Here is a 24,974-nt window from a genome sequence, read left to right on the forward strand (position 1 = left end):
ATCCTGTTAACAATGGTTATGCTGTATTATTGTTTTCCCTCTGAGTTTGTTAATGTCAACCCTCATGGTGAAATGTTGGCGCCTCACACATAACCCTGCAACAAATCATCAAGTCTCATTCAGTCTTAAATAAAATGTAAAAAGATGAAACAGGAAGAAGCAGTGCAGAAAGAAAAGCAGTAACAGGAAAAAGAAACAGATTTCAATAAATGCAGCTGCAAGAGATGATATGATGAGTGTGGTGTTGTGAAGTGAGAGACGATTCTCATTAAACTGAATAAGTTAGAAGTGTGATCTCAAATATCACACTGAGAAAAAATAAATAGGAAGGATCTTTTTTGGGGGAAACCCATTACTGGACCAAAAACCATGTAGCGAGCAAGCCGGTGCTGCTGCTGCGTGTTTAGCTGATGATACACGTCTTTGACTGTGACTGGGCTGCACTCGCTGCAGGAGGAAGGAAAGAAAGAAAGGAGGAAAGAAGACAGGAAGGAAAAAAAAGAGAAGAAGAAAAGAAGTTAATTTTGTATAATTTAAAATGAAAAATGAATTCAAATCTATTTAGAAATGTATACACCTGTGTGTTTTAATCTTATATTTAATGCACTATTCTAGTATTTTAATTCTCTCTCTTTCTATTTTTCTGTACTTTGTTTTTATTATTAGTGTGTGTGTGTGTGTGTGTGTGTGTGGGGGGGGGGGGGGGGGGGGTAATTGTATGTTTTAATGTTTCCATGTGTTTATTATTATTGGGTTTTATCTTTATTTCTCAAATTGCATGTTTTTACGTTTTTTTTTATTTCCAATTCTTACTGTTAAATGTCTGTTTTATGTAAAGCACATTGAGTTGCCATTGTGTATGAAATGCGCTATACTGTATAAATAAATAAAAATGCCTTGCCTTAACTAAGTGGCTCATTCAGGTCACAAGACCGAAGTTTTGGCTGTGTGGGCTCAAAAGCATTTATACCCTACATAAACAAAGAGTAATGCAGTCTGTCTGTGTGTGTGTGTGTGTGTGTGTGTGTGTGTGTGTGTGTGTGTGTGTGTCTGTGTGTGTGTGTGTGTCTGAGAGCCTTCTACCTTGTTTGGCGGCTGCAGCTTTCCCAGCTTCCTCCTCCTTGGCTGCCTTGGCCGCCTCCAGAGCAGCCAGCTTGGCTTCGTGAATCTCCTTCATAGCGTTCCACTCCTTCCTGTTGTTCAGCAGGCGATCCAGCATGGGGGTAATCTCCGGGTGGAAACGACTGAACTCCTGGGGAGCACGAGAGGAGGAGAGGAGAGGAGAGGAGAGGATGACACAAATTGAATCACATTAAAATCAATACTTTTTTTTCCTTCCAGATGTAAACTGTTTAAATTAAATCACGCTTAGGATAACGCTGAAAAATAAATGAGTTCCAGATGGTCGGAACAAAGTCAATTGTGGTGAAATTAACTTATTCAGCCTCAAATGAAGTCAATAACAAGTTAAAATGCCATCAATTCCCACATAAGACAGCCTTACAAAGTCGTATTGAGATCAAACTTAAACATTACAGTGAGCTGCGTTACAGATGCCACCTCTCTAAGAAAAGGCCAGCCAATTTTATTTATTACACAAATCTGCATAAAGGGGCTTTCTAATCTCTACAGCAGATGCCACTCTACCTTCAGACTATCAATTTGGATAAAAACTCCCTTCCAAAAAATCCTTAATGGGTAAAAGTAAATAAAAGAAACCTCAAGAGCAATAGAAGATGGACTCAGGAAGAATACATGAAAAAGAAGCAACATTACAATATGGCAAAATCAGGATGAGAGTATCGCTCCTGCATTTAAATGTTCCTACAGTATAACCCAGTTACAGGTGTTTAATTTCAGTGAGTCTTTACTAAGTTTGTGTGTGTGTGTGTGTGTGCAGTGTAATGTCTGACCTTGTACACAAAAGCACACACGAAGTCGATGAAACCACACTGCATCTTCGGTAGATCATCTGATTTGGTTCTGTCCATCATGGGCTGGAATAGAAAAGAAGAGAAAAGTGTTTATGATAATCACATCTTTATTCTGATCTGGTCATTGTATCTATTGCTAAAATCTTGCATTTTTTATTGTATGATGTATTAAAGTACTAATATATCATGATAAAAAAGTATATTTAAGTGTAATCGTAGCTTCAAAAGTAACAGCACATCTGCATTGAAACACATTGAAAGGTATTATCACTTTAGCAGAGCTCTCTCATATACATTAAGTGTGTTATAGACTAATATACATCTTAAAACCCAATAAAGACTATAATAGCAAGTTTTGTTTGTTAGGATTTTATCTCAGAGGTATTTTAAGGCAATGGCTTGTATTATCTTGGTGCTGTTATTTCATCCACGCTGTTGATTTACTGATTCACCATTTAGGACAATACATTTTTATAATCAAATGTATCACCTTATTAAAACTTGTTGACACCATGTTGCACACCCGAGAGAGGAAAACAAACTAGTGGAGAGTCACTGTTGCTCTGTTAGCCCCATGGAAGCTGTTATGAAGCTGAGCTCTGACCTTTGACCTCTTAGTGAAGTAGGTGAGGGAGAAAGAGACTGGGTCTGTTGGAAACTGCATACTTTCCTACTAGTCGTACTAACTCTGACGTCATTTGAAGTATGTAGTGTGTTTCAACTGCGTAGTATGTGATTTAGAGTATGTGAGAAGTTCCTGGATGGTTTACTAGATTCTCCAGAAATGCAGAGTATGCATCAAGAGCTGACTACTCACACTCAAATTACCCAAGATGCAACACAACTTCTGAAAAACCCCCCAAAATATAAACGTCACAGATCACCACCTCGGTGGTTTCAAGTTAGCTACATCGATGGTATGTTCACTTCCTGTTTTCAAAATAAAAGCACCAAGAAATGTGGATAAAGTGGTATATTTACAGAGTTAGAGCTAAAATGAAATCAGCTTCAGCCTGATGATTTCAGCTCAGGTAGGAACGAAATGCATTGTGGGTTATCGTGAAGTTTACTACAGTGTAAACTGTCTGCTTACTATCTGGTTGTTTAGTGTGTAGGATGGAAGTATGTAGTATAGAAGTATGTAGTATGCGGTCTCGAACACAGCCACTATTTCTCTAAACATGTTTAATCAGTTACAGTCCAATCATGAAGAGTGAGAGTGCTCCTCCATCCAGTCTAAAAGCAGCTAAGAGTGAGAGCTCCTTTAAGACCCAAGTCAGCATGCTGGTTTAGCTTCTCAGTGTGTCTTTTCTGAGTGTTAATACAGGTTGAATGAGCATGTAAAGTTGAATTAGCTTCACTTTAGCAGTCACATCCAAAATGCACCTGGTTTACCTTTCTAAAAAGACTCAAATGAGTGTGATGTGAGCAGCACGACGGTCTGTAAACACCTGTTGAAACTGTTGAAAAAGTTCACGCTGGCTGTAATTGCTGACCAAATTGCCCACCTACATACCAACTAAGTATCACAGCCTCTGTAAAGTCTTTTTTTCTTTCTTTTTTTCTCGTCAGACCACAGTCAGTCACAGAGTCAACTGCTGGGGAAAAAAAACAAAAAAAAACCCTGATCAAAATGAAAAGTTTTCCCTGCTGACACACATGCTATTAAATTGAGAGCACTGTGAGGTGAGAGAGTGTGGGATGGTGCTTCTCGCACTTCAAGTGTCTCAAGGACATGAAAGAATGAAACAGAGCGAAGGAGGCACACAGAAGCAAGAGAGGAAGCGAGAGAGAGAGAGAGCCGGGGGAATATGGTCGGCTGGGTTAGGGCCACAGTGACCGCTCTTTCTGTATCACTGCTCCACATAATGGTCTGTACATCGCTCAACACCACCGCCACGGGGAACTAAATCTGTCTTTTCATTTTGTCTTCCAACTGCGTGTCTGTCTCTTGTTCTTGTTCTTCTTCTTCCTCTTTCTCATCCCGTCCTTCCCTCCCGCTCTCTCGATCCTAAATTGAAGCCTAAAGAGAATCTTGTCCTGCCCTAATTCCCATCATTCTTGTCCATATACCAAATCCTCTTTCTTCTTCTTCTTCACTCAAACTTAGCTCTCTGGCACAAGCTCAAATATAAAAAAAATATATAAAATCCTGGAACAATAAGAAATACACTGAAAAGATATGAAAAACAAACGGTACAGTTAATCCAAGAACAAATCCCAAGACTAGAATCGTGAACTGACAGTGAAGAAATTGATCCCAAATTCAACAACTGACTTTTGCAGACTGATGATTTGTGTCATGAACAAGATGAAACTACAGTATCATGTTCACGCTTGTCCCTTAATGTTTCTTGGTGAACTGCTCCATTGTTGTAGGCGACCTCATGTTGAAAGGTTCATACAGTTTGAGGTTTTGTCAGCCACTTCCATTATCTTTGGTTTTACATCTGACTAATAAAACACCAAAACTAATCCAAAGATGAACTACACATTTTATATAATCAGAAAAATGTCTCAAACACTATGTAGACCAGGCGGGGAGCTCCGGTCCTCTGAAATGAGGCCAACGCAGAAGTAACTTAGAACTGTATTCTATCAAAAGGCCACCAGGGGGCGACCGTTTTGGTGTCAAAAGGACTTCCGTCTCTATACAAGTCATTGGAGAATTCACCAACTTCTCACTTGATTTCTAACCTCAGTAAACGTTTTCAAAATGTGTTTATGGTCTCAATCGCTAGTTTAAAGCCTTCTTCAATGCAGTATGATGTTCATTTGGGACATTTTGGCCTCCCTGATTTTATATTTGACGATAAAGCAGGGTATGCATTAGGGCGTGGCTACATCCTGATTGACAGGTTGATTGCCCAATGTCCTCCAGATCCAGCCCTCGCAACCATAGCAACCTTCCCGCTCCACCCATGGCTCCACCCATGGCTCCACCCATGGCCCCGCCTCATGCCCATATAAGTAGAATCCGTGTTTTTATTTTTTCCAGCATGCACCTGAAATGTTCAAGATGGCGCTGCCCAGATTCGAAACTATTGGCTTCTGAGCAGCAGTCCATAAACCAATGGATGACGTCACGGATGTTATGTCCATTTCTTTTATACAGTCTATGATGTAGACAAGATAAAACTACTCAGTCTTGTAGTTAAACAGTCTATGTTTCTAATAATTAGTATTTTGGTTTTCTCATTATGATTTTTCTGAGAATTTGAGCCTATTTTACTCAATTTTATACCTACATTTATTCAAAATAGTGAAAAGAAACTTATATTTCTTCAGTAGTAATAAACCATACCTATTCTATTTTTATATACACATTGTCTTTTCTATTATGTTTTATTTATTATTCTCAATAGCGAAATCCTGTTTTAAAGGTCAGAGTTCAACTATAAACCAGAACAGCAGCAGCACTGCAGCTGGCAGGACTTCTGTTGTTTTAGCTCCAGAGGACGTCAGCAGGACTGCTGCTGCCTCCCATCAATCTCTATCCCTTTGCCCAACCTTCTGCCTAGCATTCATCCATCTCTATCAGTCCCATAGCTCTCTTTCCATGTCCTTACAATGGGTTGCTGCTCCAGGACTGTCCTCTCCAGGTCTCCCTGCTCCCAGAACTCAGCCGCTACAGACAGCGCCACCTAGAGAATGAAGAAAAATGAGTTCTCAGTTAGATGCAAAAACATCCAGTGGGTTTGAGCCTAGTGTATAAACTAAAAATACACAATTGTCATGAGAGATAAATCTTGCAGTATAAGAAATGATCTTCCTTATAAATCATGTCAGTATCCATGAAAAACAGCTGAACTGAGATTTTGGTGCTTAATGGGAAGGAAGGAAGGAAGGAAGGAAGAAGAAAGGAAGGGAGGAAGGAAGGAAGGAAGGAAGGAAGGAGAAAAGAAGGAAGGAAAGGAGGGAGGAATGAAGGAAGGAAGGAAGGACAGACAGATGGAGGGAACACTTACCATAACAGCTGATCTTAGGAAGGAAGGAAGGAAGGAAGGAAGGAAGGAAGGAAGGAAGGAAGGAAGGACAGATGGAGGAAAGGAAGGAAGGACAGATGGAGGGAAGGTAAGAAGGAAGGAAGGACAGATGGAGGGAAGGAAGGAAGGAAGGAAGGAAGGAACATTTACCCTAACAGCTGAAAACACTCAAATGTAATAAGTTACATTGCTTTAATTAAGTAATTGAAATAGTACCATCATGACTTATGACATTTTAAATAGAGTAACTAGTAATCTGTAACATTCCCAACCATCAAAATACACAACTGTCAAGCTAAAAACCAAGATGATTTTTACCGTTTTGGAAAATTGGAAGTTTTCACAATAGTGTCACAATGCGTTTCATCTGGATTTGCATCAAAAGCTTCATCAGAGCCTAAAACATCATCTTTAAATTGCTTCTTTAATTAAGAAATATTAAATGTATGATGACATAACACATGAAAAAGTAGCAAGGTGTCACATTGGAGAAGCTGGAACCAAAGAAAATGTGACATTTTTACTCGATTAACAAAATTGCTGTTGGTAAATTTCCTCTAAATTTAGAAACTCATTAAGACTAATAATATCAGCACTAAGTATTCTGGTGTAATTGTCCTTTTAAAGACGCTGGCAGTCCTAATGCTACTGCTGGAGCACAATTTCCACGAGGATGATCCCTGTGTGATTTATTGAGCAGGAAAAGCTCTCGTACATGTTGTTAAAACCATCTTATAAAGCTTTCACAGTGTGCAATAAATGAGAATCTTATTCACTGCACACACACACACACACACACACACACACACACACACACACACACACACTCGGCAGTTTCAGCCTTTGTTTCTTGATGAGATGAAAGCCTGTGATTTCTGCCCTCGCACGCCTAAAATGGAGCAATGTGAGATCGGTTGAATAACACGTGAATTTTGCATTCAGGATAGAAACCTCTTTTTAGAAAGAATTAGTCATCAAGCCAGTTTTGGGGACCACTTGCCATGAAGCTGGTGTAGCCTGGAGACAGACATTGTGTGTGTGTGTGTGTGTGTGTGTGTGTGTGTGTGTGTGTGTGTGTGTGTGTGTGTGTGTGAGTGTGTGGGAGGAAAAACCAAAGTGAAAAAATAAAATATCAGCCATAAAAATGTCATCTTATCAAGAATGAAGCTTGAGCTTTTGTCTCTCCGTAACATCTTAAGAGAGGATTGTCTGTCATCAATAAAAATCGGAGGGACTTTAGCTGTACTTGAGAAGATTTTTATGTGGGAATTCGACCATTTTACCGGCTTAAATCACAAACTTGAGCTATAACAGAGATTCACTCGGCTTAAAACTCAGTTCTGGTATGGAGTATTTGTCGGTCTCCCACTCATAATCATCACCAAAAACTGGAGTGAGTGGAGCTTCGTATGACAGCTGCAATATGTTATCCTCTATTATTCAGGCTGGATTTTACCTTTAAGGGAGAAAGTGTTAGTCATCAAACTACTTCTGGAGCACAGGACACACAAGGACGGTTGCTGCTGTAGATAGAAACCCTGACAGTGTGTGTGTGGGTTGAAGAGCTGACTCACCAGGTGCAGACAAAGGTGAAATCAGACCAGAAAAAAATAAAAATAAATAAAAGTGGAGTATCCTAATTGGGAGGAGTTGTGTAACGCAGAAGGAGTTACAGAACTGTCCTAACGTCATATAAAACTTTTTTTTAAACATCCATTACTGTACTGATGTTCATCATTATACAGTTGGTAAGCACAACATTATATGGGTTTGATACCATGAGATCTATATCTATATCAGCCTGTAAATCTGCTCATAATGAGGCTGTGACTCAGTTGACTGTCTTTTTTGTCAAACCTGTTTTTACTTACAGTAGATAAAGAAAAATGGTGATGTGAGTCTGGTGTTGGGGAATAACTAGTTACACGTAACATCATTACATAATTTCATTACAAAATAAGTGTTATTGTAGTCTGTGTCTAATGAATGTGTCATTAAATTACAGTTACTGATGAAAATGTTGATTACAAAGGAGTTTACATTTGAAGTCACACCTTTGAGATTTTTCCTAATTTTTTAATATTTAACATGTTACTGAATACATATATTGCTGTTTTTAATTCTCTAAAAACAATATATTTTTTAAATATTTTATAATCAAATCATGACGTGGGCTTATTTGGAGCACACATGGACTTAGTTAAATGGTGGCATACTGTAGTACCAACTATGCCAGTTTTTTTTTTTAACTTTTTTAATAAAATATCTTTATTTTATTTTCCAAAATCTACCTGAACTAATGAATACATTTTCAAATGAGAGATAAATCTTGCTTTATAAGAAATAATATCCCTTATGCAACATGCTAACAGCTGAAAACATTTGTTAATCATTACAAAAGTAATGAAAAAGTAATAAAAGGTAATAAATGACATTACTTTGATTAAGTAACTGAAATAGTTACATTACCTTTTACATTATAAATAGGACAACTAGTAATCTGTACCCATTACATTTCCTAAGTAACCTTAGCAACCCTGACCACGAGGATGCTGGTTTGAATCTCAGATTAGCTATAAAACACCTGAGAGCTTTTTAAGGACGGGTATTTTCTTATTCATAACATATATTGTATGTCTATTAAGTTCACTGAAACCATTTTTTGGGTTTCCAGCTTTTATTGTACCAGGTGGTTTGGGCTTCATTAACTAAAACAAAAAGAGACACTCTATGCTAGTTGGCTGGTTTTATTTCTGATCCTGACCTAAGACCAGATCTCACACTTCAAAAACAGGATGTTGACCGCTAATTGGAAAAGTCAAATAAAGAAGGTGAGGGTTTTTTCACTTTAAATTCCATCCAAAATGAGGCAAGATCTGTTTTCCATGTTGGTCCGTCCCCGATGGACGAGGCGGACGCAGCTGGAGTTTGAAGTCGAGATGTAAATTTGCCAAAAAGTGAGTTTTAACTTTTTATTCCCAGTGAGGGAAAACTGACTGGGAGTGAATTAGACAAGTCCGTTTTATGTGTATAGCAGACCAGATAACAGATGGACTGATAACATATATACGAAACGTGAAAGGCCAGTCAAAAAATGATTTCAAATATCTCTATTAATGCAATTTTTTAAAATATTTTTGTTTTTTTGTGACCCTTTAAATAGAAATCTGCTATTAAATCATCGTTTCTAGGTTTTATTTGAAGACATGTTCTTAAAAAAAGGTTAAAATCATCCACTGCTCCAATAGAAAATGGCAAAGATTAGAGTTTGAAAGTTTGAAAAAATAAACAATTTTGTGTCCTAAAATCTGTTTTTCCTCCCAGTTAATCATACCTGTACTCATGAGAATAACGTATTATTACCTTTACTTGTCAGTTCTGTTGACAGATCAAATACTTTACCAGCGAGGACTCAGGTTCTGCTTTAAATCACCATTACTAGTTCTGTTATGGGTGCAGCGTTGATGGAATTTCTGCCTTATGCGTATATAAGAATGTAAATGTCTGTATATTTGACTGAAGTAGACATTACCGAGAGACAGCATATGTTTAGTCAATTGCAAAAAAATAAAAGGTGAAAAAAATGAGTCTAACAGCGCCAGAGATGCTTCCTGTTCATATTGATATGTCGGTGCGTGCAGGCTTGATGGCGGTGTGTATATTACATACTTTACTGAAATAAAATGCTGAGCCTGCCGGGCGGTGATGAGGGAAAATGAAAAGCAGCAGGTTGCTTTTGATGCATGAGGCCGTCAGGAATCGCTGCTGAACGCTGCTGAGAGAAATGGTAGGGCTGACAAAATGTCATTCTCCGTCTACTTTATCATTGGTTCCCCTCTCCTGGAGCCTGCGTCTTATTACTGTGAACGGCTGGATGTTTGCGAGGCTGGAGAGCCATTTTACATCTACGGCTTTCGAGGTATGACAAAAAAAAAAGGACCTTGTGTTGAGATCACACAGGTGCGTACCTTGCTCTGGATCTCCCATGGTTTGGCGATAGCAGAGAGGTCACAAGCTGTCATCATCATGGCCCTACAAAGACAATGCATGAGTTAGATGACTGTTTGTTAATTAAAGACCGTGTAAAGTGAATTCAAACATTTTCTTCTAAACACATTAAATAGGTCATAAATGTATTTCTAAAAAATGTGCAAAAAGCATTTCGACCATTTAGATTTGAATTGTGGAGCTAGGCTTCACAAACTGTGTTTCAAGATTTCTGTGTTCAGGATTTAGTGATTAGCATAAACCCGCCCCTGCTGCTGTAGAGGTAGAAATACATTCAGCACACACTACTACTACTACAGTCTACAGTTAGCCAGTTAGCTGAGTTAGCTGCCGAGTTAGCCGACTAGCTAGCCACAGAGTTAGCCGCCGAGCTAGTCGCTGAGTTAGCTGCTGAGCTAGCCGCAGAAAGCTCTCAGTCCATGTTTCGGGTAGTGGTGGTGACTTTGATTGACAGATGACACTTGGTAGGGGGCGGGGTTTCAGCGCACTCAGCGGGCACTCCCACAGCGTTTGGGAGCAGAGAAAGAGGCAGAGTTTTACACAACTTTGAAGCCTAATTTCATATATTTGGCGACTTTTTTAATCATTCAAATTTGGCAGGGTGGCTAACGACACACTTTTCTGTGGTATGTCAAACTCAGAACACATATTTATTCTTACTTTACACAGACTCTAAGCATGTACGTATGCAGGTATAGTAGCTGCTGTTATGTGTGTTTGTACCTACATGACAATCTCTTTGCGCGTGGTCTCCAGCTGCATGTATTGGGTCCACTCATTCCAGTTCTCGTAGGTCTTGGATTGGTCCACGATCTTCTGGAACATCGTCCTCTTCCTGCACAGAAAGAAAATAGCGCTCCAGTACTTCTTCCACTTATTTGTCTGACTAAATGTCCGTTTGTCTCTCATGTGCTATAACAGGGCATCAGTGACCATACAGACTTCAGGAGGTGTTTCTAATCGTTGAAGGTTGGAACAATGTGTCTTACTGTCTCGTTCAGTTTTGGTCCATTTCTTGCACATCAAAGTATAACAAAATATCTTCTTTACTATATTTGTGTGTTTTTGTGCATCCGGAGTCTTCCTTACACTTACAGGAAGACCACAATTGACTGTAATATGGAACATAACAGTCAATTCATAAATAGTTTGCCTTTTTTAATATAAGTCTATAAACAGAAGCTAAAACATATGAAATGATCAATATGTGTGTCACTATTTTTTCTTTTTTTTCAATATTTGATAGTTGACAGTGTAGAGAAAGATAAGAAACATATGTGGAGAAAGAAGTATAACACTATAAAGGTTTCCAGCTAGAATCAAACCAGTTATACTGTGTGTGTCTTAACCATTAGCCCACCAAGACGCCTGGCCAGAATTTCATTTCAAGCATAGAAACAATCAATAGACAGAATTAGTCACAGTTCGTTTGATCACAGCTGTATGTGGTAAACTGACTTGAAGTAGAGAGCCAGGTCAGTGGCGATAATGGCGATGTCCATGAGGTGGATGACGTGGTCATGCTGGCGACTGGTCAGATTCTGGTAAATGTTCAAACTCTGAAACACAAGACAGAGTCCAGAAAATAAAAAAATTGGCCATCCAAAAGGTTCAAGATATACTAAGATATTTGAGGCTCGACCTTCAATCCAGCAGATGTGATTTAAAAACCATTTTGCCCCATGCAAAGAGCAAAGGGCAAATAAAAGACTAGATCAGCTCTCATGTGATGGAAAGTAGAAACTGATACTCTGGAAAAAGACAGAGCATTAATGCTAAAACATGTTTCTAGTGTTTTCTGATTAGATTCTAAACTAATAAGGTATCTACTACTGTATTAAACAGTATAATTTAACAACAAATACACTCCCCCATGAGCTAATGATAAAGAATCATGAGATACTTTATTGAATGTTGTAACAATATAATAATTTTAATTTCATATAATCTTATTTTCCTAACAGAAGTTATGTGAAAGATGGATGGGCCTTCAGTTCTTAATATTGATTATGGGACTGTTATATTTCATTGCTTTACATTATACAGGTGTTCAGACTGTAATGTATCCACCCCTGTATGCATGTACGTGTGTGCGTGTGTGTGTGTGTGTGTGTGTGTGCACTGCAGCATACATCATCTCTCAGCAGAGTCTTGCCAATGTCCAGATGGTGTCTTTCCAGGATGGAAGAGCCATGAAGTTTCGCCAGTGGATTACCAGACCTGGATACACACACACACACACACACACACACACACACACACACACACGCACACAGACACACACACACAGTATGCTGGGAGGTTACGCTGTGATAAATCATGCATGTTAAAGTACGGGTGGGCCTGGCCTGCTGTGTCCACGGCTAATGGCGGCTCTCATTAGCTCATCCATCAGCAGGTGGAGTAGAGCAGCCAGAGGTATTATCTGGTCAATATCAGCGCATTGATGTTTTCAATGAGTGACGGTACCTTCAAAAACAGCTGAGGTCAGCTCGTCTCTACACAGGAAGACTGACAGCTGTCACTTTGACTCAATTATATAAACTAAATTTTTTTATAATAGTTTAATTCATCTCTGTAAAAATTGGGTCATATAAGTTTTCTTTGCCAGTACATATTGTGCTTTCTGCTATAATGTACATTAGATTGCTCTCACAGAACAAAGTGGGACACAGAACAATGATGGGCCCTGCTAGATAATTTATCATGTGTGGTGTTTAAATACATGTTACATTCATACATGTGAATCATCTGAAAGTGTCCGATATGATAAAAGTATAAATCTCCTCAGAAATCAATCAGCAGCTACCTGAAGGTAACTATTTCATGAAATTTAGTTTTCTCATACTGACTCTTATATTCCCATCACTTTTCTATTAGTCTCTTTAATAACATTTAAACAATGAAGAAAACTCACGAATAAAGACAAAGTTTGCTTAAAAAAACTTGCTGATATATTAATTAAGATCTTATTTTACTGAACTATTCAAAAGTAAGATATATGTTGAATATTGCCGTCTGCCAACACACTGCACAGCACAGGCTACAAAACAACTTTACCAATTACACAGAATATCATTTATATTTTGTCATTTAGCAATCACAGCACAGACATGCTGTAACGCACCTCGTCCCCCTCCATTACTCACTTCATCTGGTAGAGGTTGTTGGTTCCTCTGTGGTCGATATCGTGACAGAGGCCAGCGGTCACCATGGCCATACACTCCAGGTCTGTGAAGTAGCGCTTCAAATCACCTGTCTGTGAACACACAGACAATCAGGCTTATTGATATGTACATTTTGTATTTATGTTGGTTTTATGCCATTTGAAATGACATTTTCTACTCTATTCTATATCATTTCATCCGCCTGGAGTATTTCGACATTTAAAATAAAAGTATATGCAAAATATTACACTTATTCCACATTTTAGTTTAGATTTTTATGAAAAAATACACCAATTGACACTGGGTTAAAGCTCGTCATTGACCCATACACGGTATATTAATGACCAGTTTTGGCAACATTGAGGAGTTGTTTGTTTTATAGACACACAAGAGTAAAGGTCAGAGTAAAGGTTGTTACTGCAGACAGATGAAAGAGGAGGAGGAAGAAAAGACAGCGAGAGGTGAGGTTAACTCCTCCCCAAGTAATCACAGAGGAGTGATGTTTACTTGAGGAGAAGAAGATGATAGGATAAGAGGAAGATGGAGGTGATTTTAGTGTGTGTGTGTGTGTGTGTGTGTGTGTGTGTGTGTGTGTGTGTGTGTGTGTGTATGTGTGTCTGACCATCAGCAGGGTGAACATGGTCTGTCCAACGTTGAATCCGTGTCTCCAGTTGTGGTAAGTGATCCTCCTGTAGCCTTTACTGAGTGAATATATGAACCTTGTCAGGGCCTGCAGATCAAAAAAACACACACACACACACACACACACACACACACACACACACACACACACACACACACACACACACACACACACACACACACACACACACTTTTATCAGTTTTCTATAGCAGTGTTAGAACTAAATAGCTGCTAATGACTACAGGCACACAGACATGCATGGCTGCGTATCAGAGAGAAAAGAACATCCGTCTTTATTTTTGTACTTCACTAACTAATTACCCTCCAAAAAAAAACAAAAAACGCTGTAATCGCAGGTCACATTTTTAGTTCTCTTGCTATAATATTTCATTGTTTATGGACTTTCAGCTGAGTCAAAATGTGATGATATGATCTTATGGGATCATCAGTAAATGGCTTTAAACATCAACTGGATGATTTTAAGTGTTATGTTGAATCCATTTGCCTTAAATGATAGATATCAATATTAAAACATGTCCTAGTTTAATGTTGTTCAAATTATCTCCACCATTTTTTGTCTATGCAGCCCTGATCGAGACACATAATGTATAATCTAAAGTACAACATAACTGGAGGACTGACATGTCTATCCTTCACTCATGCACCAACATTAAAGGATAGGTCCACAATTTTTCAAAACTGTCTCAAAACAATAGGTCAGGTGCTCGTTTCAACAGTCCAAGAGGTTTTTTCCTCACTGTAATCATTCTTCCTGTCCATGCTGGCTCCCTTTCAAACATGCTTTCAATGTAAGTGATGGGGGCCAAAATCCACAGTGTGTCCAGTCCACACAGTCATTTAGTGCAAAAACACATTTAAAAGTTATTCTGAAGCTTATTTTGAGTCATATCAAGTGGATATCTGCCACATTTATAGTCTATTTAGCATCAGATTCCCTCTTAGTGTTTCTCTGTTGAGCTGTGGTGGAAGTATAGTAACAAAAAAAAGGGACTTTGGCACTAGAACGACTGTAACATGAAATATATCTACTTGATTTGACTCATTTGGATTCCTGAAGCTTCATATTAGCTTCACATAAAAAACTTTTAAATACATATTTGCACAGGATGAGGACATGGGGTTTTGGTCCACATCACTTACATTGTCAGTGAGGATCATGGAGGGATGTTTTATTGGCTAGTATGATCAGTAGGAATGATTTTGGCGAGAAAAAACTATTTCAATATTTATTTGGGCAAGGGACTGTTGTTATAAAGACAAACTTGAAATATCATGAACCCTTTAACCCTTCCTACATCTGACTGGATGAGCACACCAGACACTCTCTGCAGCAGCATCTGGAAGGCGTTCATTGCGAAGTGATGTCTCATAGCATGCACAGAGGGGGCTCGAACATTCCTCAAATTGTTAAAAAAAAAAATATAATAATAATGTGATTATAAATCTTCCTAATCTACATTTGTCCCATCGCTTCTCCCATTTCTGGAAACATTTGCTATAGTCATCTTTTGTCACCATTTTTTCCTGGATTTCTTCCACAGAATCTTTTCCATTTTAGTTTCTCCGAGCTCTAAGCAGCTGCTACTTCATGGCAAATCTAAGGAATCTGAATTTTTGGTATCCACTTGTGTGTATAATCATTGACTTGTCTCAGAACGCTGGCTCTTTGCTCTATAAAAGTTGTTTTTTTGGCAACTTTTTTTTTTTTTTTTAACAGTATCAGTATTACAGTTTGATGCATTGCAGAAAGTTTGATAGAAGCTTCAAACTTTATGAATCTCATACATTTTAATATTGCAATCCCATTGAGATGTAGTGCACATATGGGAAATCATGAAGCTCAACTAATTTACAAATTAACTAAGAAAAAAAAAAAAAACACCCACCTCTCTGGGAACGTGAAACTTGTCCACCACTTTCAGTTCGTAGTACATCTTGATGCCACACAACACCAGGTCCAATTCACTGTGGTGATAGTCGTAGAAGTGAAACTCTAAGATCTCACATTTCTTAGTGTTCGGCAAAACCTCTGCCTGTGGACGGAGACAGACAAGCATCTGTTCATACATATTCATACAAGGAGGTTTTTTATAATGATTTTGTAGTTGGTGCTTGGTTTGGATTTTATGAGTATTTTGATACAGGTTTGATTTTCAGATCTCATAAATCCACTTAACACTTTTATACTTCTATTTCATCATTTCCTTTCCATAGCATTTTATTTGTTTGTTTTTTTTACCAGAATCTGTTGGAGCTCCTCCTCCTCGCACTCATCCGGCTCCTTTCCCCATCTCTCTCTGGTGTTCTGTGGAAACACACATCATCAACGATCACCTTGGATTCAACGGTTCGGCATCAATCAACTCACTCCTGATCTAAGGTCACACCGGGTCATTCCTCTCTGCTTTTATTCTCTCTGTCTCTCTCCCTGTCCACTGACAAATCACCTCATAGAAAACCTGACAGCTTATTTCAGTTTATAAACGATGCTCACCTCCTGTTCATATCATCCACATCTACCCACTGATTTCTGGCCGGTTTCGTTCGGTTTAACCCCCAACATCTAACCAGAGGGATTAACAAAGAAGACATTATGTATGCTGGAGTTTGGGAGCTTCTTTTCCTTTTTTTCTGCATTCTTTTAACCTTCATGTCATCCTCCCGGGTCAAATTGACCCCGTCTCTTTTGACTGTTCCTTCCTTCCATCTGTCCTTCCTTCCTTTCCTTCCCCCCCTTACTCCCTCCCTCCTTCTTTCATTCCCTCCTTCCTTCCTTTTCTCCCCCCCTTCTCTCTTTCTTTCCTCCCCCGTACCTTCCACCCTTCCTTCTTTCCTCTGTCCTTCTTTCCTTCCTACCTTCCCTCCCTCCTACCTTCCTCCTTTCCTTCCTTCCTCTCTTCCTTCCTTCTTCCTCCCTCTCTCTTTCTTTCCTCCCTGTACCTTCCCCCCTTCCTTCTGTCCTCCCTCCCTCCCTCCCTCCCTCCCTTCTTTCCTCCATCCTTCCTTCCTTCCTTCATCCTTTCCTTCCTTCTTCCTTCTTCCTCCCTCCTCCCTCCTCCCTCCCTCCCTTCCTTCCTTGACTCGAGGACAACAGGAGGGTTAAAATGCATGCTGTGTCTTGCCTGTCCAGCACACATTGTTGCCTAGGAGTGTCGTCCAATTTCATTTAAACAAAATAATACAGCCTCTTCTCTCAACAAGGCTGGGGAAATTTGTCAAATTTACCTCAAATCACCTTTTGTAGACAATGAGACATCAATTTTAATATGACCAAAAAGTAAATGGTGGTTGCTGAAGCAGATCCCTCTGGCAGGATTATGCATTGGTTAAATTTTTGCTACTATCAAATTTGCCCTAAATTGAATGCTTTTTCATGCACCATTAACCTTGTTTTGTATCAGGAAATGCACATTTTCATTACGGTTTATTCAAATGGGTCTTAATGAATGCCTGCTGTCATTCTTGTTGCTCACACTCACTTGCATATTGATTTTGGAAGTGCTTTATCACAGACTTTAGCAGCCTGTAAACACAAATTACAACAATGCTACAATATCACTACAGTTATGTTAGAAACACTGACATCCTTGACTTAGGAAAATGTTTTGGGTGTTCTAATAGAATTAAAACATACATACAACATGAAACTAAATGTCTGTATTGGTTTCAGCTTAAAAAAACAAAAACATTTAATCAAACCCTGAGAATATATGTGTTAATGTGCTTGAGAATGAAGCCTTTTTTCTTCCAGATTTACTGACCAGAACGTGCTGGATCTCGTCCTTGCGACACTTGACGTGGTACATCACCATGTCCTGGAAGATGTCCTTCCTGTTCTCCAGCTTGTTCATCTTATCGTAGGTGTCAGTGTTCAGCACCGACCAGCCAAGGAACTGGGTCAGAGACTGGACACAGAGGTGTATTTGTGTGAGAGAGAAGGAGACACAGAGAGAGAGAAAGCATAAACAAAGAGAATAAATCACTGATTAATGACATGGCATGTGAATCATATAATCATTCCTTAAAAGAGGAACTTATTATGTTAATTTCCAGCTCCATATTTTCATTCTGGGACTGCACTAGAGCAGCTTTACATTATTCTGATTTATCTTATACTGGCCCTTTATGCAGCCCCTCACTTCAGCCTCTGCCAATATCCAATGTGAAACATCTGAGTGGACAGCATGAACATCTGCATTGGTTTCAGCGCTTGCAGCATCCATAGCAACAATAGAAAGCCTCTATAGAGAAAGAAATCTCTATAATATATCCAGTCACTGAACCAATATTTCCAAAAATAAAATGCATATACTGTATCTCACTAGAAACTTCAAGCTTTATGACTTCTATATGGGTTAAATTACTGATGTGTTACAGGAATGAGTGAATATCAAAATCAGACATTCATGCAAAGATGTCAAAATCAAAATGACTAATTAATCATTAGTTGTGCATTAGTTGTCATTCTCCACCAGATGCCCTCACACTTTTCTCCCTGTTGGTTAAAACTGGACTGAAGGAGGACAGATTAGAGGGACTGCTGATTATATTAAAAGCACTAGTGGAGATACTGTTGCTCGCTGCATTAAACCTTTGCCTTGTTCATAACACATGTATTCGATTGGAAGAGCAAACAAAACTGAAGCGAAATCTAAGATACTTTTGCCTTCACCTGGTTTAGATAAGAATATTTGTGACCAGACTGCTTTGTGATTGTATTTCTATCTGGTTTCACTGTTAGTGGTAGCAGTGGTAGTTATTGCCCCTTCTGTGTTTGGACTTAGTTAGCATGTCACTCAGATTATCCTGCAGTCTTCCTCAGCTCTGTAGCTCAGAGTGATTTTGTGTTAGCGTTGGGCTTTTTCTTGGATTTCTATCTTTCTTGGTCGTACTTATTGTGTTGTGTGTTTTCTCTGTGTTTTCCCTCCTGTGTTCCTGCACTGCTTTTCCCTCCACACCTGCCCTGCCCTGCGTCCTGTGTTTTCCCCAGCCAATCAGCACCTTTCCTGTTCTCCTGTTTCCATTACCTCATTCCCTCTCACCTGAGCTCCCCCGCCCCTCTTCACCACCTGCACCTCCATCCCCTTGTTAGTTGTATTGAAGTCCTGTTTTTGAGTTTAGTCCTTTTGTTTTGTTCACATTTGCTTTGACTGCACAAATCTTTAGTAAGGAGGAGGTTACTGTTGAGTTCCTGCTTGTATCTGCATCCTGCATTTAAAGTCCACCTGCTCCGCTCTCCACTCTCGTGACACCTGTTGTGTATTTTAACTAAATTCTGAGCGATGAAGCAGATAGAAGAACTTCAGTAAAAAGCCTCCAGGCCCAATGATAAATAATGCAGGCGCTCTGAATGGCCTGAGTGTATTTATAAACCAATGACTCAGTGCTGTCACACACACACACACACACACACACACACACAGACACAGTACCTCCATCAGTGTTTCGTCCATTTCATCAAAGGGTTTCCCATCCTTCCTGTTATAGAACGTGGCCACACCCACTATCTCTTCTTTCTTGTTGACGATTGGCAAAGACAAGACGTTCTTAATGGTCCAGCCGGAGCTGTCCAGGGGCTCTCTCTGTGTGCACAAACACAAAGAGTGGATTAATATAAATGAGAATCTCCATTGTTGTTGCTTTGATACATTTAGGAGATTAAAATAAAGGCTTTTCTTGAGAATGATTAAGAGGTTTGAATGTCACTTTTTTTTTAAATATACAATTTCTTCATCACTTCAGAAATGTAACGTGTCCTTCTACATTCAGGAGGAAATGTGAAATGAATAAATAATTCACCTGCTCACTGCCCCCTGAAATCTGAACACACTGCTGCAGTAGTTGTTGAAGACTACATTTTAAAAAATAGATGCTTGGGTGAACTAATGCTGCAGTTTAGCTTCATCACCGAGTAGGAATGTTTCGGAAATAGAAAAACTATAAAAACAGGATTTGGTTGTCAAGAATTTCAAAAGAACTAGTTGAATGAAAAAAAACAACATTTTCATCCTTCAGTGGAAAAAGATGTAGCTTAAAACTGAGGGGGAAACCATCATGTAGAGAAAATTAATCTTCAGAGGTTATATGTACCTTCCTCATCTGATATCTGGGCAATGGAGCTGAGTTATTTAGAGCCGTTAAATGTAGTCTGGTGATGATTCAGTGATCTAAATCTCCTCTTAAAAGTTCAGCTATGTAGCGTCATTTCACAGAAATGCAGTTGAAAGAGCAAGACATACAGCGGCTGAGAGGGAGGAAAACAGAAGGCGAGCAGAAGCACTAAAAATATCAGAGAGACAAAGTTTAGAGGCCTTTTTTAAGAGGAGCCAATTTGCACAAATGTGAGACGGCCACGCAGAAAGAAATACATCAAGAAGAGGAAACACAGACACATTTCTACAGCCACAGATGGACCAGAATGATGTGTTGTGATTAATATGAGCCAATTACAGTGACATCCTGTATATGTAGGCATCAGACTCACTGCTCTGTATAAGCTTGACACTGTCCATCATTCATCTCTGCTTTTTATATTGAGGTGTTGAGCTTGAACTCATGATTTGAATTTAAACATGTGAATTGGATGGACCTCAGTAACATTTCCTTTTTAAAATGTTGGCAAATTTATTGTGTTTTATCTTGTTTCTATCAGACCAGATTATTTAGATCAGGGGTGTCAAACTCATTTTCATTCTAGGGCCACATACAGTCCAATTTGATCTCATGTAGGCCAGACCAATAAAAATATGGAAGGAAGGAGGGAAGAAAGTAAAGAAGGAAAGAAAGAAGGAAGAGAAGACAGTAAGGAAGGATGGATGGAAGGAAGGAGGGAAGAAAGTAAAGAAGAAAAGAAGGAAGGAAAGAAAGAAGGAAGATTAGACAGTAAGGAAGGATGGATGGAAGGAAGGAAGGAAACAAGGCAGGAAGAAAGGAAAGAGGGAAAGAAGGACGGGCAGATGGAAGGAAGGACAAGATGAATACTAGATAGAAGAAAGGAAGGAAGGAAAGAGGGAAAGAAGGACGGGCAGATGGAAGGATGGAAGGAAAAGATGACAGGAAGAATAGATAGAAGAAAAGAAGGAAAGAAGGAAGGAAGGAAAGAGAGAAAGAAGGGAAAGGGGAGAAAGGACAAGAAGACAGGAAGGAAAGAAGGAATCAAAGAGGGGAGGGAGGAAGAAAGGACAGATGGATGGAAGGAAAAGAAGACAGGAAGGATATATGGAAGGGAGGAAGAAAAGAAGAACACCTAAATTTGCAACACCAATGTTAACCCTCTATTTGAACCTGATCTCCCTGTTAAAAATAAATAATGTATCTCTAGAGACTTCCTTGTTAGATTATAACATTTAACTAATAGAAGTCTTCCTCAGGTTGCTCTTTCTACAATAATCCTCCTACAGGGAAAACACATTAGTCGGCACATGGGATAAACTACAATGAATAAAAGGCTGAGCTCTAACTGTAAGAACATGATGGTTAAATTCCCCCCCGTTAACATTTCGACTCTAATTGTCAGCAGTAGTGAAGCAGGATGGATGTATGTGCAGGGACACTAGGCTACTCCTGAATCAAGAAATGAGTATAATATAGATGAATATAATGGGAGCTTTGCAGCCCTCTGGAAACTAATTTAAACTTAGGAGAGGAGAGGATGTAGTGGGGGTTTATCATTTATTCACTTAGGACTATATGGCAGACTCTTTCTTTATGATTGTGTCCTGGTGGTCTCTTACAATACATGAAAAACCCTATTACATAGCCCATAGTTAATTCTTTCAGACATTATTTCTCTCAGCTCCATTTTATCCACATTGCAAGAGTGAAGGCTCAAACATATACTAATTACTATAATCTGAACATATAGCGCTGTCATCTATCAACTTCACATAGAAATCTGATTGCAGATAATGAGTGAAAAGGCTCTCTTATGTTACTGAACCCCTCAAGCAACAACTGGTATTAAAGGTACATAAAGCTCTGAGCATGAAGCTGGTTATTACTGAATCTATTATTTCCAAGATATATTGATGTATAAGAGGAAATTATATATTAGATGAAATAATATGATACTGTTTGAGGATGATTTGCACTTTGCTTTGGACAAATGTGTCTGCCAAAAGGAATGAACATAAATCTATATTTCAACTTATGGTTAATCTTGCAATTAATCATTTGTAGATTTGCCATTTAACTGCATATTTATTAGATTTGGAAGCAGGACGAGGTAAATAAATTGCAGTATGAGGTCAGAGTTTTCAGACAAATCTACTCATTTTAGAACAATGTTTTGTATCCACGTTTACAGAGGACGGAGACATATCGACAGCCACGTCAAACTATAGTTTAAATTTGGCTTTTTTTTCTTCAAACTAAATATTTTGTTACTTTTCGGACTGCAACACACTTTTTCAGCCACTGTGCTTTCTCAGCAGCAGAAAGTACTTTGCTTGTGTGGAAATGTTGGGCCTCTCTTTCTACAGCCACAGATGGACCAGAATGATGAGTTTGGATTAATATGAGCCAATTACAGTGACATCCTGTATATGTAGGCATCAGACTCACTGCTCTGTATAAGCTTGACACTGTCCATCATTCATCTAGTGATCATCAAGTGATGATTGGTAAACTTATTGTGTCTTATTGTGAAGGATGGAAGGAAGGAAAGAAAGAAGGAAAGAGGGAAAGAAAGACGGGCAGATGGAAGGAAGGAAAATACGACAGGAAGGATAGACGGAAGGAAGGAAGGAAAGATGGAGGGAAGGAAGGAAGGAAGGAAGGAAAGAAGACGGGAAGGAAGGAAAGAAGAAAGACAGGAAGGAAGGAAAGATGGAGAGAAGGAAAGAGGGAAAGAAAGACGGGCAGATGGAAGGAAGGAAAATATGACAGGAAGGATAGATGGAAGGAAGGAAGGAAAATATGACAGGAAGGATAGATGGAAGGAAGGAAGGAAAGACTGAGAGAAGGAGGGAAGGAAAGAGAGAAAGAAGGGAAAAGGGGAGAAAGGATGGAAAGACAAGAAAATGGGAAGGAAAGAAGGAATCAAAGAGGGGAGGGAGGAAGAAAGGACAGATGGATGGAAGGAAAGACAGGAAGGATATATGGAAGGGAGGAAGAAAAGAAGAACACCTAAATTTGCAACACCAATGTTAAACCTCTATTTGAACCTGATCTCCCTGTTAAAAATAAATAATGTATCTCTAGAGACTTCCTTGTTAGATTATAACATTTAACTAATAGAAGTCTTCCTCAGGTTGCTCTTTCTACAATAATCCTCCTACAGGGAAAAACACATTAGTCGGCACATGGGGTCTTGGGTCTCTTTTGTTGGGATTTGGCTCCATTTAAATAAAGACTGGACTAATTGATTCATTAGTAGTCAACTCTGAAACCTGCAGCTTTTCACTGTGTCAGCTACAGAGCCTCACTTCTCTAACTTATTTGTATTGGAGAGGAAGCTTTTTAAACTACTTTTAAGTATATATGTATAATAAGGAAACTACAGCTACTACTAACAAAAAGCAGGAATCAGCTCCACAAACAAATTCAGCTAATGGACTTTTGTCTTACATGTTTTATAACCCTCGTGTCATCCTCCCGGGTCAAATTGACCCCGTCTCTTTTGACTGTTTCTTCTTCCCTTCCTCCCCTCTTTTTCTTTGCTCCCTTCTCCTTCCATCCTTCCTTGCTTCCATCCTCCTTTCCTTCTTCCCTCCCTCCTTACTCCTTTCCTTCCTTATTTTCTCCTTTCCTCCCTCCCTCCTTACTGCTTTCCTTCTTCCCTTCCTTCCTCCTTTCCTCCCTCCCTCCTTCCCTTCTATCCTATCTTTCTTTCTTTCTTCCTTCTCTCCTAACTTCATTCCTTCTCTCCTAACTTCCTTCCTTCTCTCCTAACTTCCTTCCTTCTTTCCTAACTTCCTTCCTTCTCTCCTAACCTCCTTCCTCCTTTCCTTCCTTCTATCGTTCCTTGACCTGAGGACAACAGGAGGGTTAAAGAGCGTACTGCAGACTTCTACTTGATGCACTACTTGTGAATTTGATTGTATACAGCTGTTGTCTTTAAATTGTTTTTAAAAGAAAAAAATAATAAAAAAGTTGCCACCATCTTACCTGGAAGTTGAACATATCATCCTCATTGATGTTCATTATGTTACAGATCTGTTGAAAAGGAAAAAAAGGGAAATGAGAAGAGATTTGAGGATAATATTTGATAAGAGATGCTACAATGAGAGAGGGATTGATTTTGGTTTTAAGGGAAATTAAAATATACATGTTTATGATCTGTAACCAAATTTTAATTTTAATAAAAATCTGTAAAAGGTGGACATTACCGAAATAAGAGGACTTCAGGTTTGAAAGATAAAGAGGAGGAAATCTTCTCACATGAAACACTCTACTTTCTGTCCTGAAGCATCACATGTTCATATGTAATATTCAGCAGCTGACAAAGTTTTATTGCCCGCACAGCTGAATCCATTAAAAACCTTTAATGTCAATCTGACACGTCTTTTTCTATCAATTTATGAAAAAAAAGGCTGCAGTGTGGAGAAATGAAGTTTTCACCATCTACAAGATGTAGAAGAGAGAAAAAAAAGACGAGGACAAGGACGACGAGGGAGGAAAGATGATGTACGGTTGAAAAATGACGAGCCACCAATGACAATGAAAGGACAGGACAGGAGGAGGACAGACGGGATAAAGCAGAAGGGATAGATAGATGAGCTGAAGCAGGCTCAGCGGTTTGAGAAAAGAACACTTTGATTAATTACAACGGCTGCAAAAAAATTACAATTATACATCACAGCATCGTGTGGCTGAGCACTTTTCATTTCCACAATGGTGTGCACACTGACAACTGTGTAATAAGGCCTAATGGTGATCTGCTCGTGTGACCACCCACAGCTTCCAATGCAGATAACTTTAAAAAGGAAAAAGATGTTGTTTAAAAGTCTCAGTGAGAAATGAACTTTAAGGTTTTAAGTCACACTTACTTTACTTTTGCCTCTAAGATGGGCTGTCACATAGCAGAAAGGACCTCAACGACATCATATGTGCAAAACTAACCCTAGTTTTGCACATATGATGTCGTTGAGGTAGGGCTGGGCAATTAATTGAAAAATAATTGAAACCGACATTTAGAAACTCTAATCGACTTAATCTGACTCATGTCAATTAATCGTGGCGTTCACTGTTGCCGTGACAACAAAGGTTGCATACC

At 39.0% G+C, this 24,974-nt stretch overlaps 1 protein-coding gene across 1 annotated transcript in view; it reads right to left on the minus strand.

Annotated features, from left to right (window-relative positions):
- Nucleotides 1-403: 403 nt before the first annotated feature.
- The window catches only part of pde6a (phosphodiesterase 6A, cGMP-specific, rod, alpha), a 39,423-nt gene continuing 14,852 nt past the window's right edge, over nt 404-24,974 (minus strand). The window contains exons 9-23 of the mRNA XM_053323757.1: nt 23,867-23,914; nt 19,192-19,341; nt 17,521-17,664; nt 15,999-16,064; nt 15,646-15,792; nt 13,718-13,825; nt 13,078-13,187; nt 12,061-12,148; nt 11,387-11,487; nt 10,656-10,763; nt 9,889-9,952; nt 5,504-5,578; nt 1,914-1,997; nt 1,084-1,252; nt 404-447 (exon numbers count right to left, since the gene is read on the minus strand). Of these exons, the coding sequence (XP_053179732.1) occupies nt 404-447; nt 1,084-1,252; nt 1,914-1,997; nt 5,504-5,578; nt 9,889-9,952; nt 10,656-10,763; nt 11,387-11,487; nt 12,061-12,148; nt 13,078-13,187; nt 13,718-13,825; nt 15,646-15,792; nt 15,999-16,064; nt 17,521-17,664; nt 19,192-19,341; nt 23,867-23,914 (1,506 nt within the window). The remainder of the gene's footprint in view (nt 448-1,083; nt 1,253-1,913; nt 1,998-5,503; nt 5,579-9,888; nt 9,953-10,655; nt 10,764-11,386; nt 11,488-12,060; nt 12,149-13,077; nt 13,188-13,717; nt 13,826-15,645; nt 15,793-15,998; nt 16,065-17,520; nt 17,665-19,191; nt 19,342-23,866; nt 23,915-24,974) is intronic.

The sequence above is a fragment of the Scomber japonicus genome, chromosome 8, assembly GCF_027409825.1.
Source record: "Scomber japonicus isolate fScoJap1 chromosome 8, fScoJap1.pri, whole genome shotgun sequence".
In the NCBI taxonomy this organism is placed as follows: Eukaryota; Metazoa; Chordata; class Actinopteri; order Scombriformes; family Scombridae; genus Scomber; species Scomber japonicus.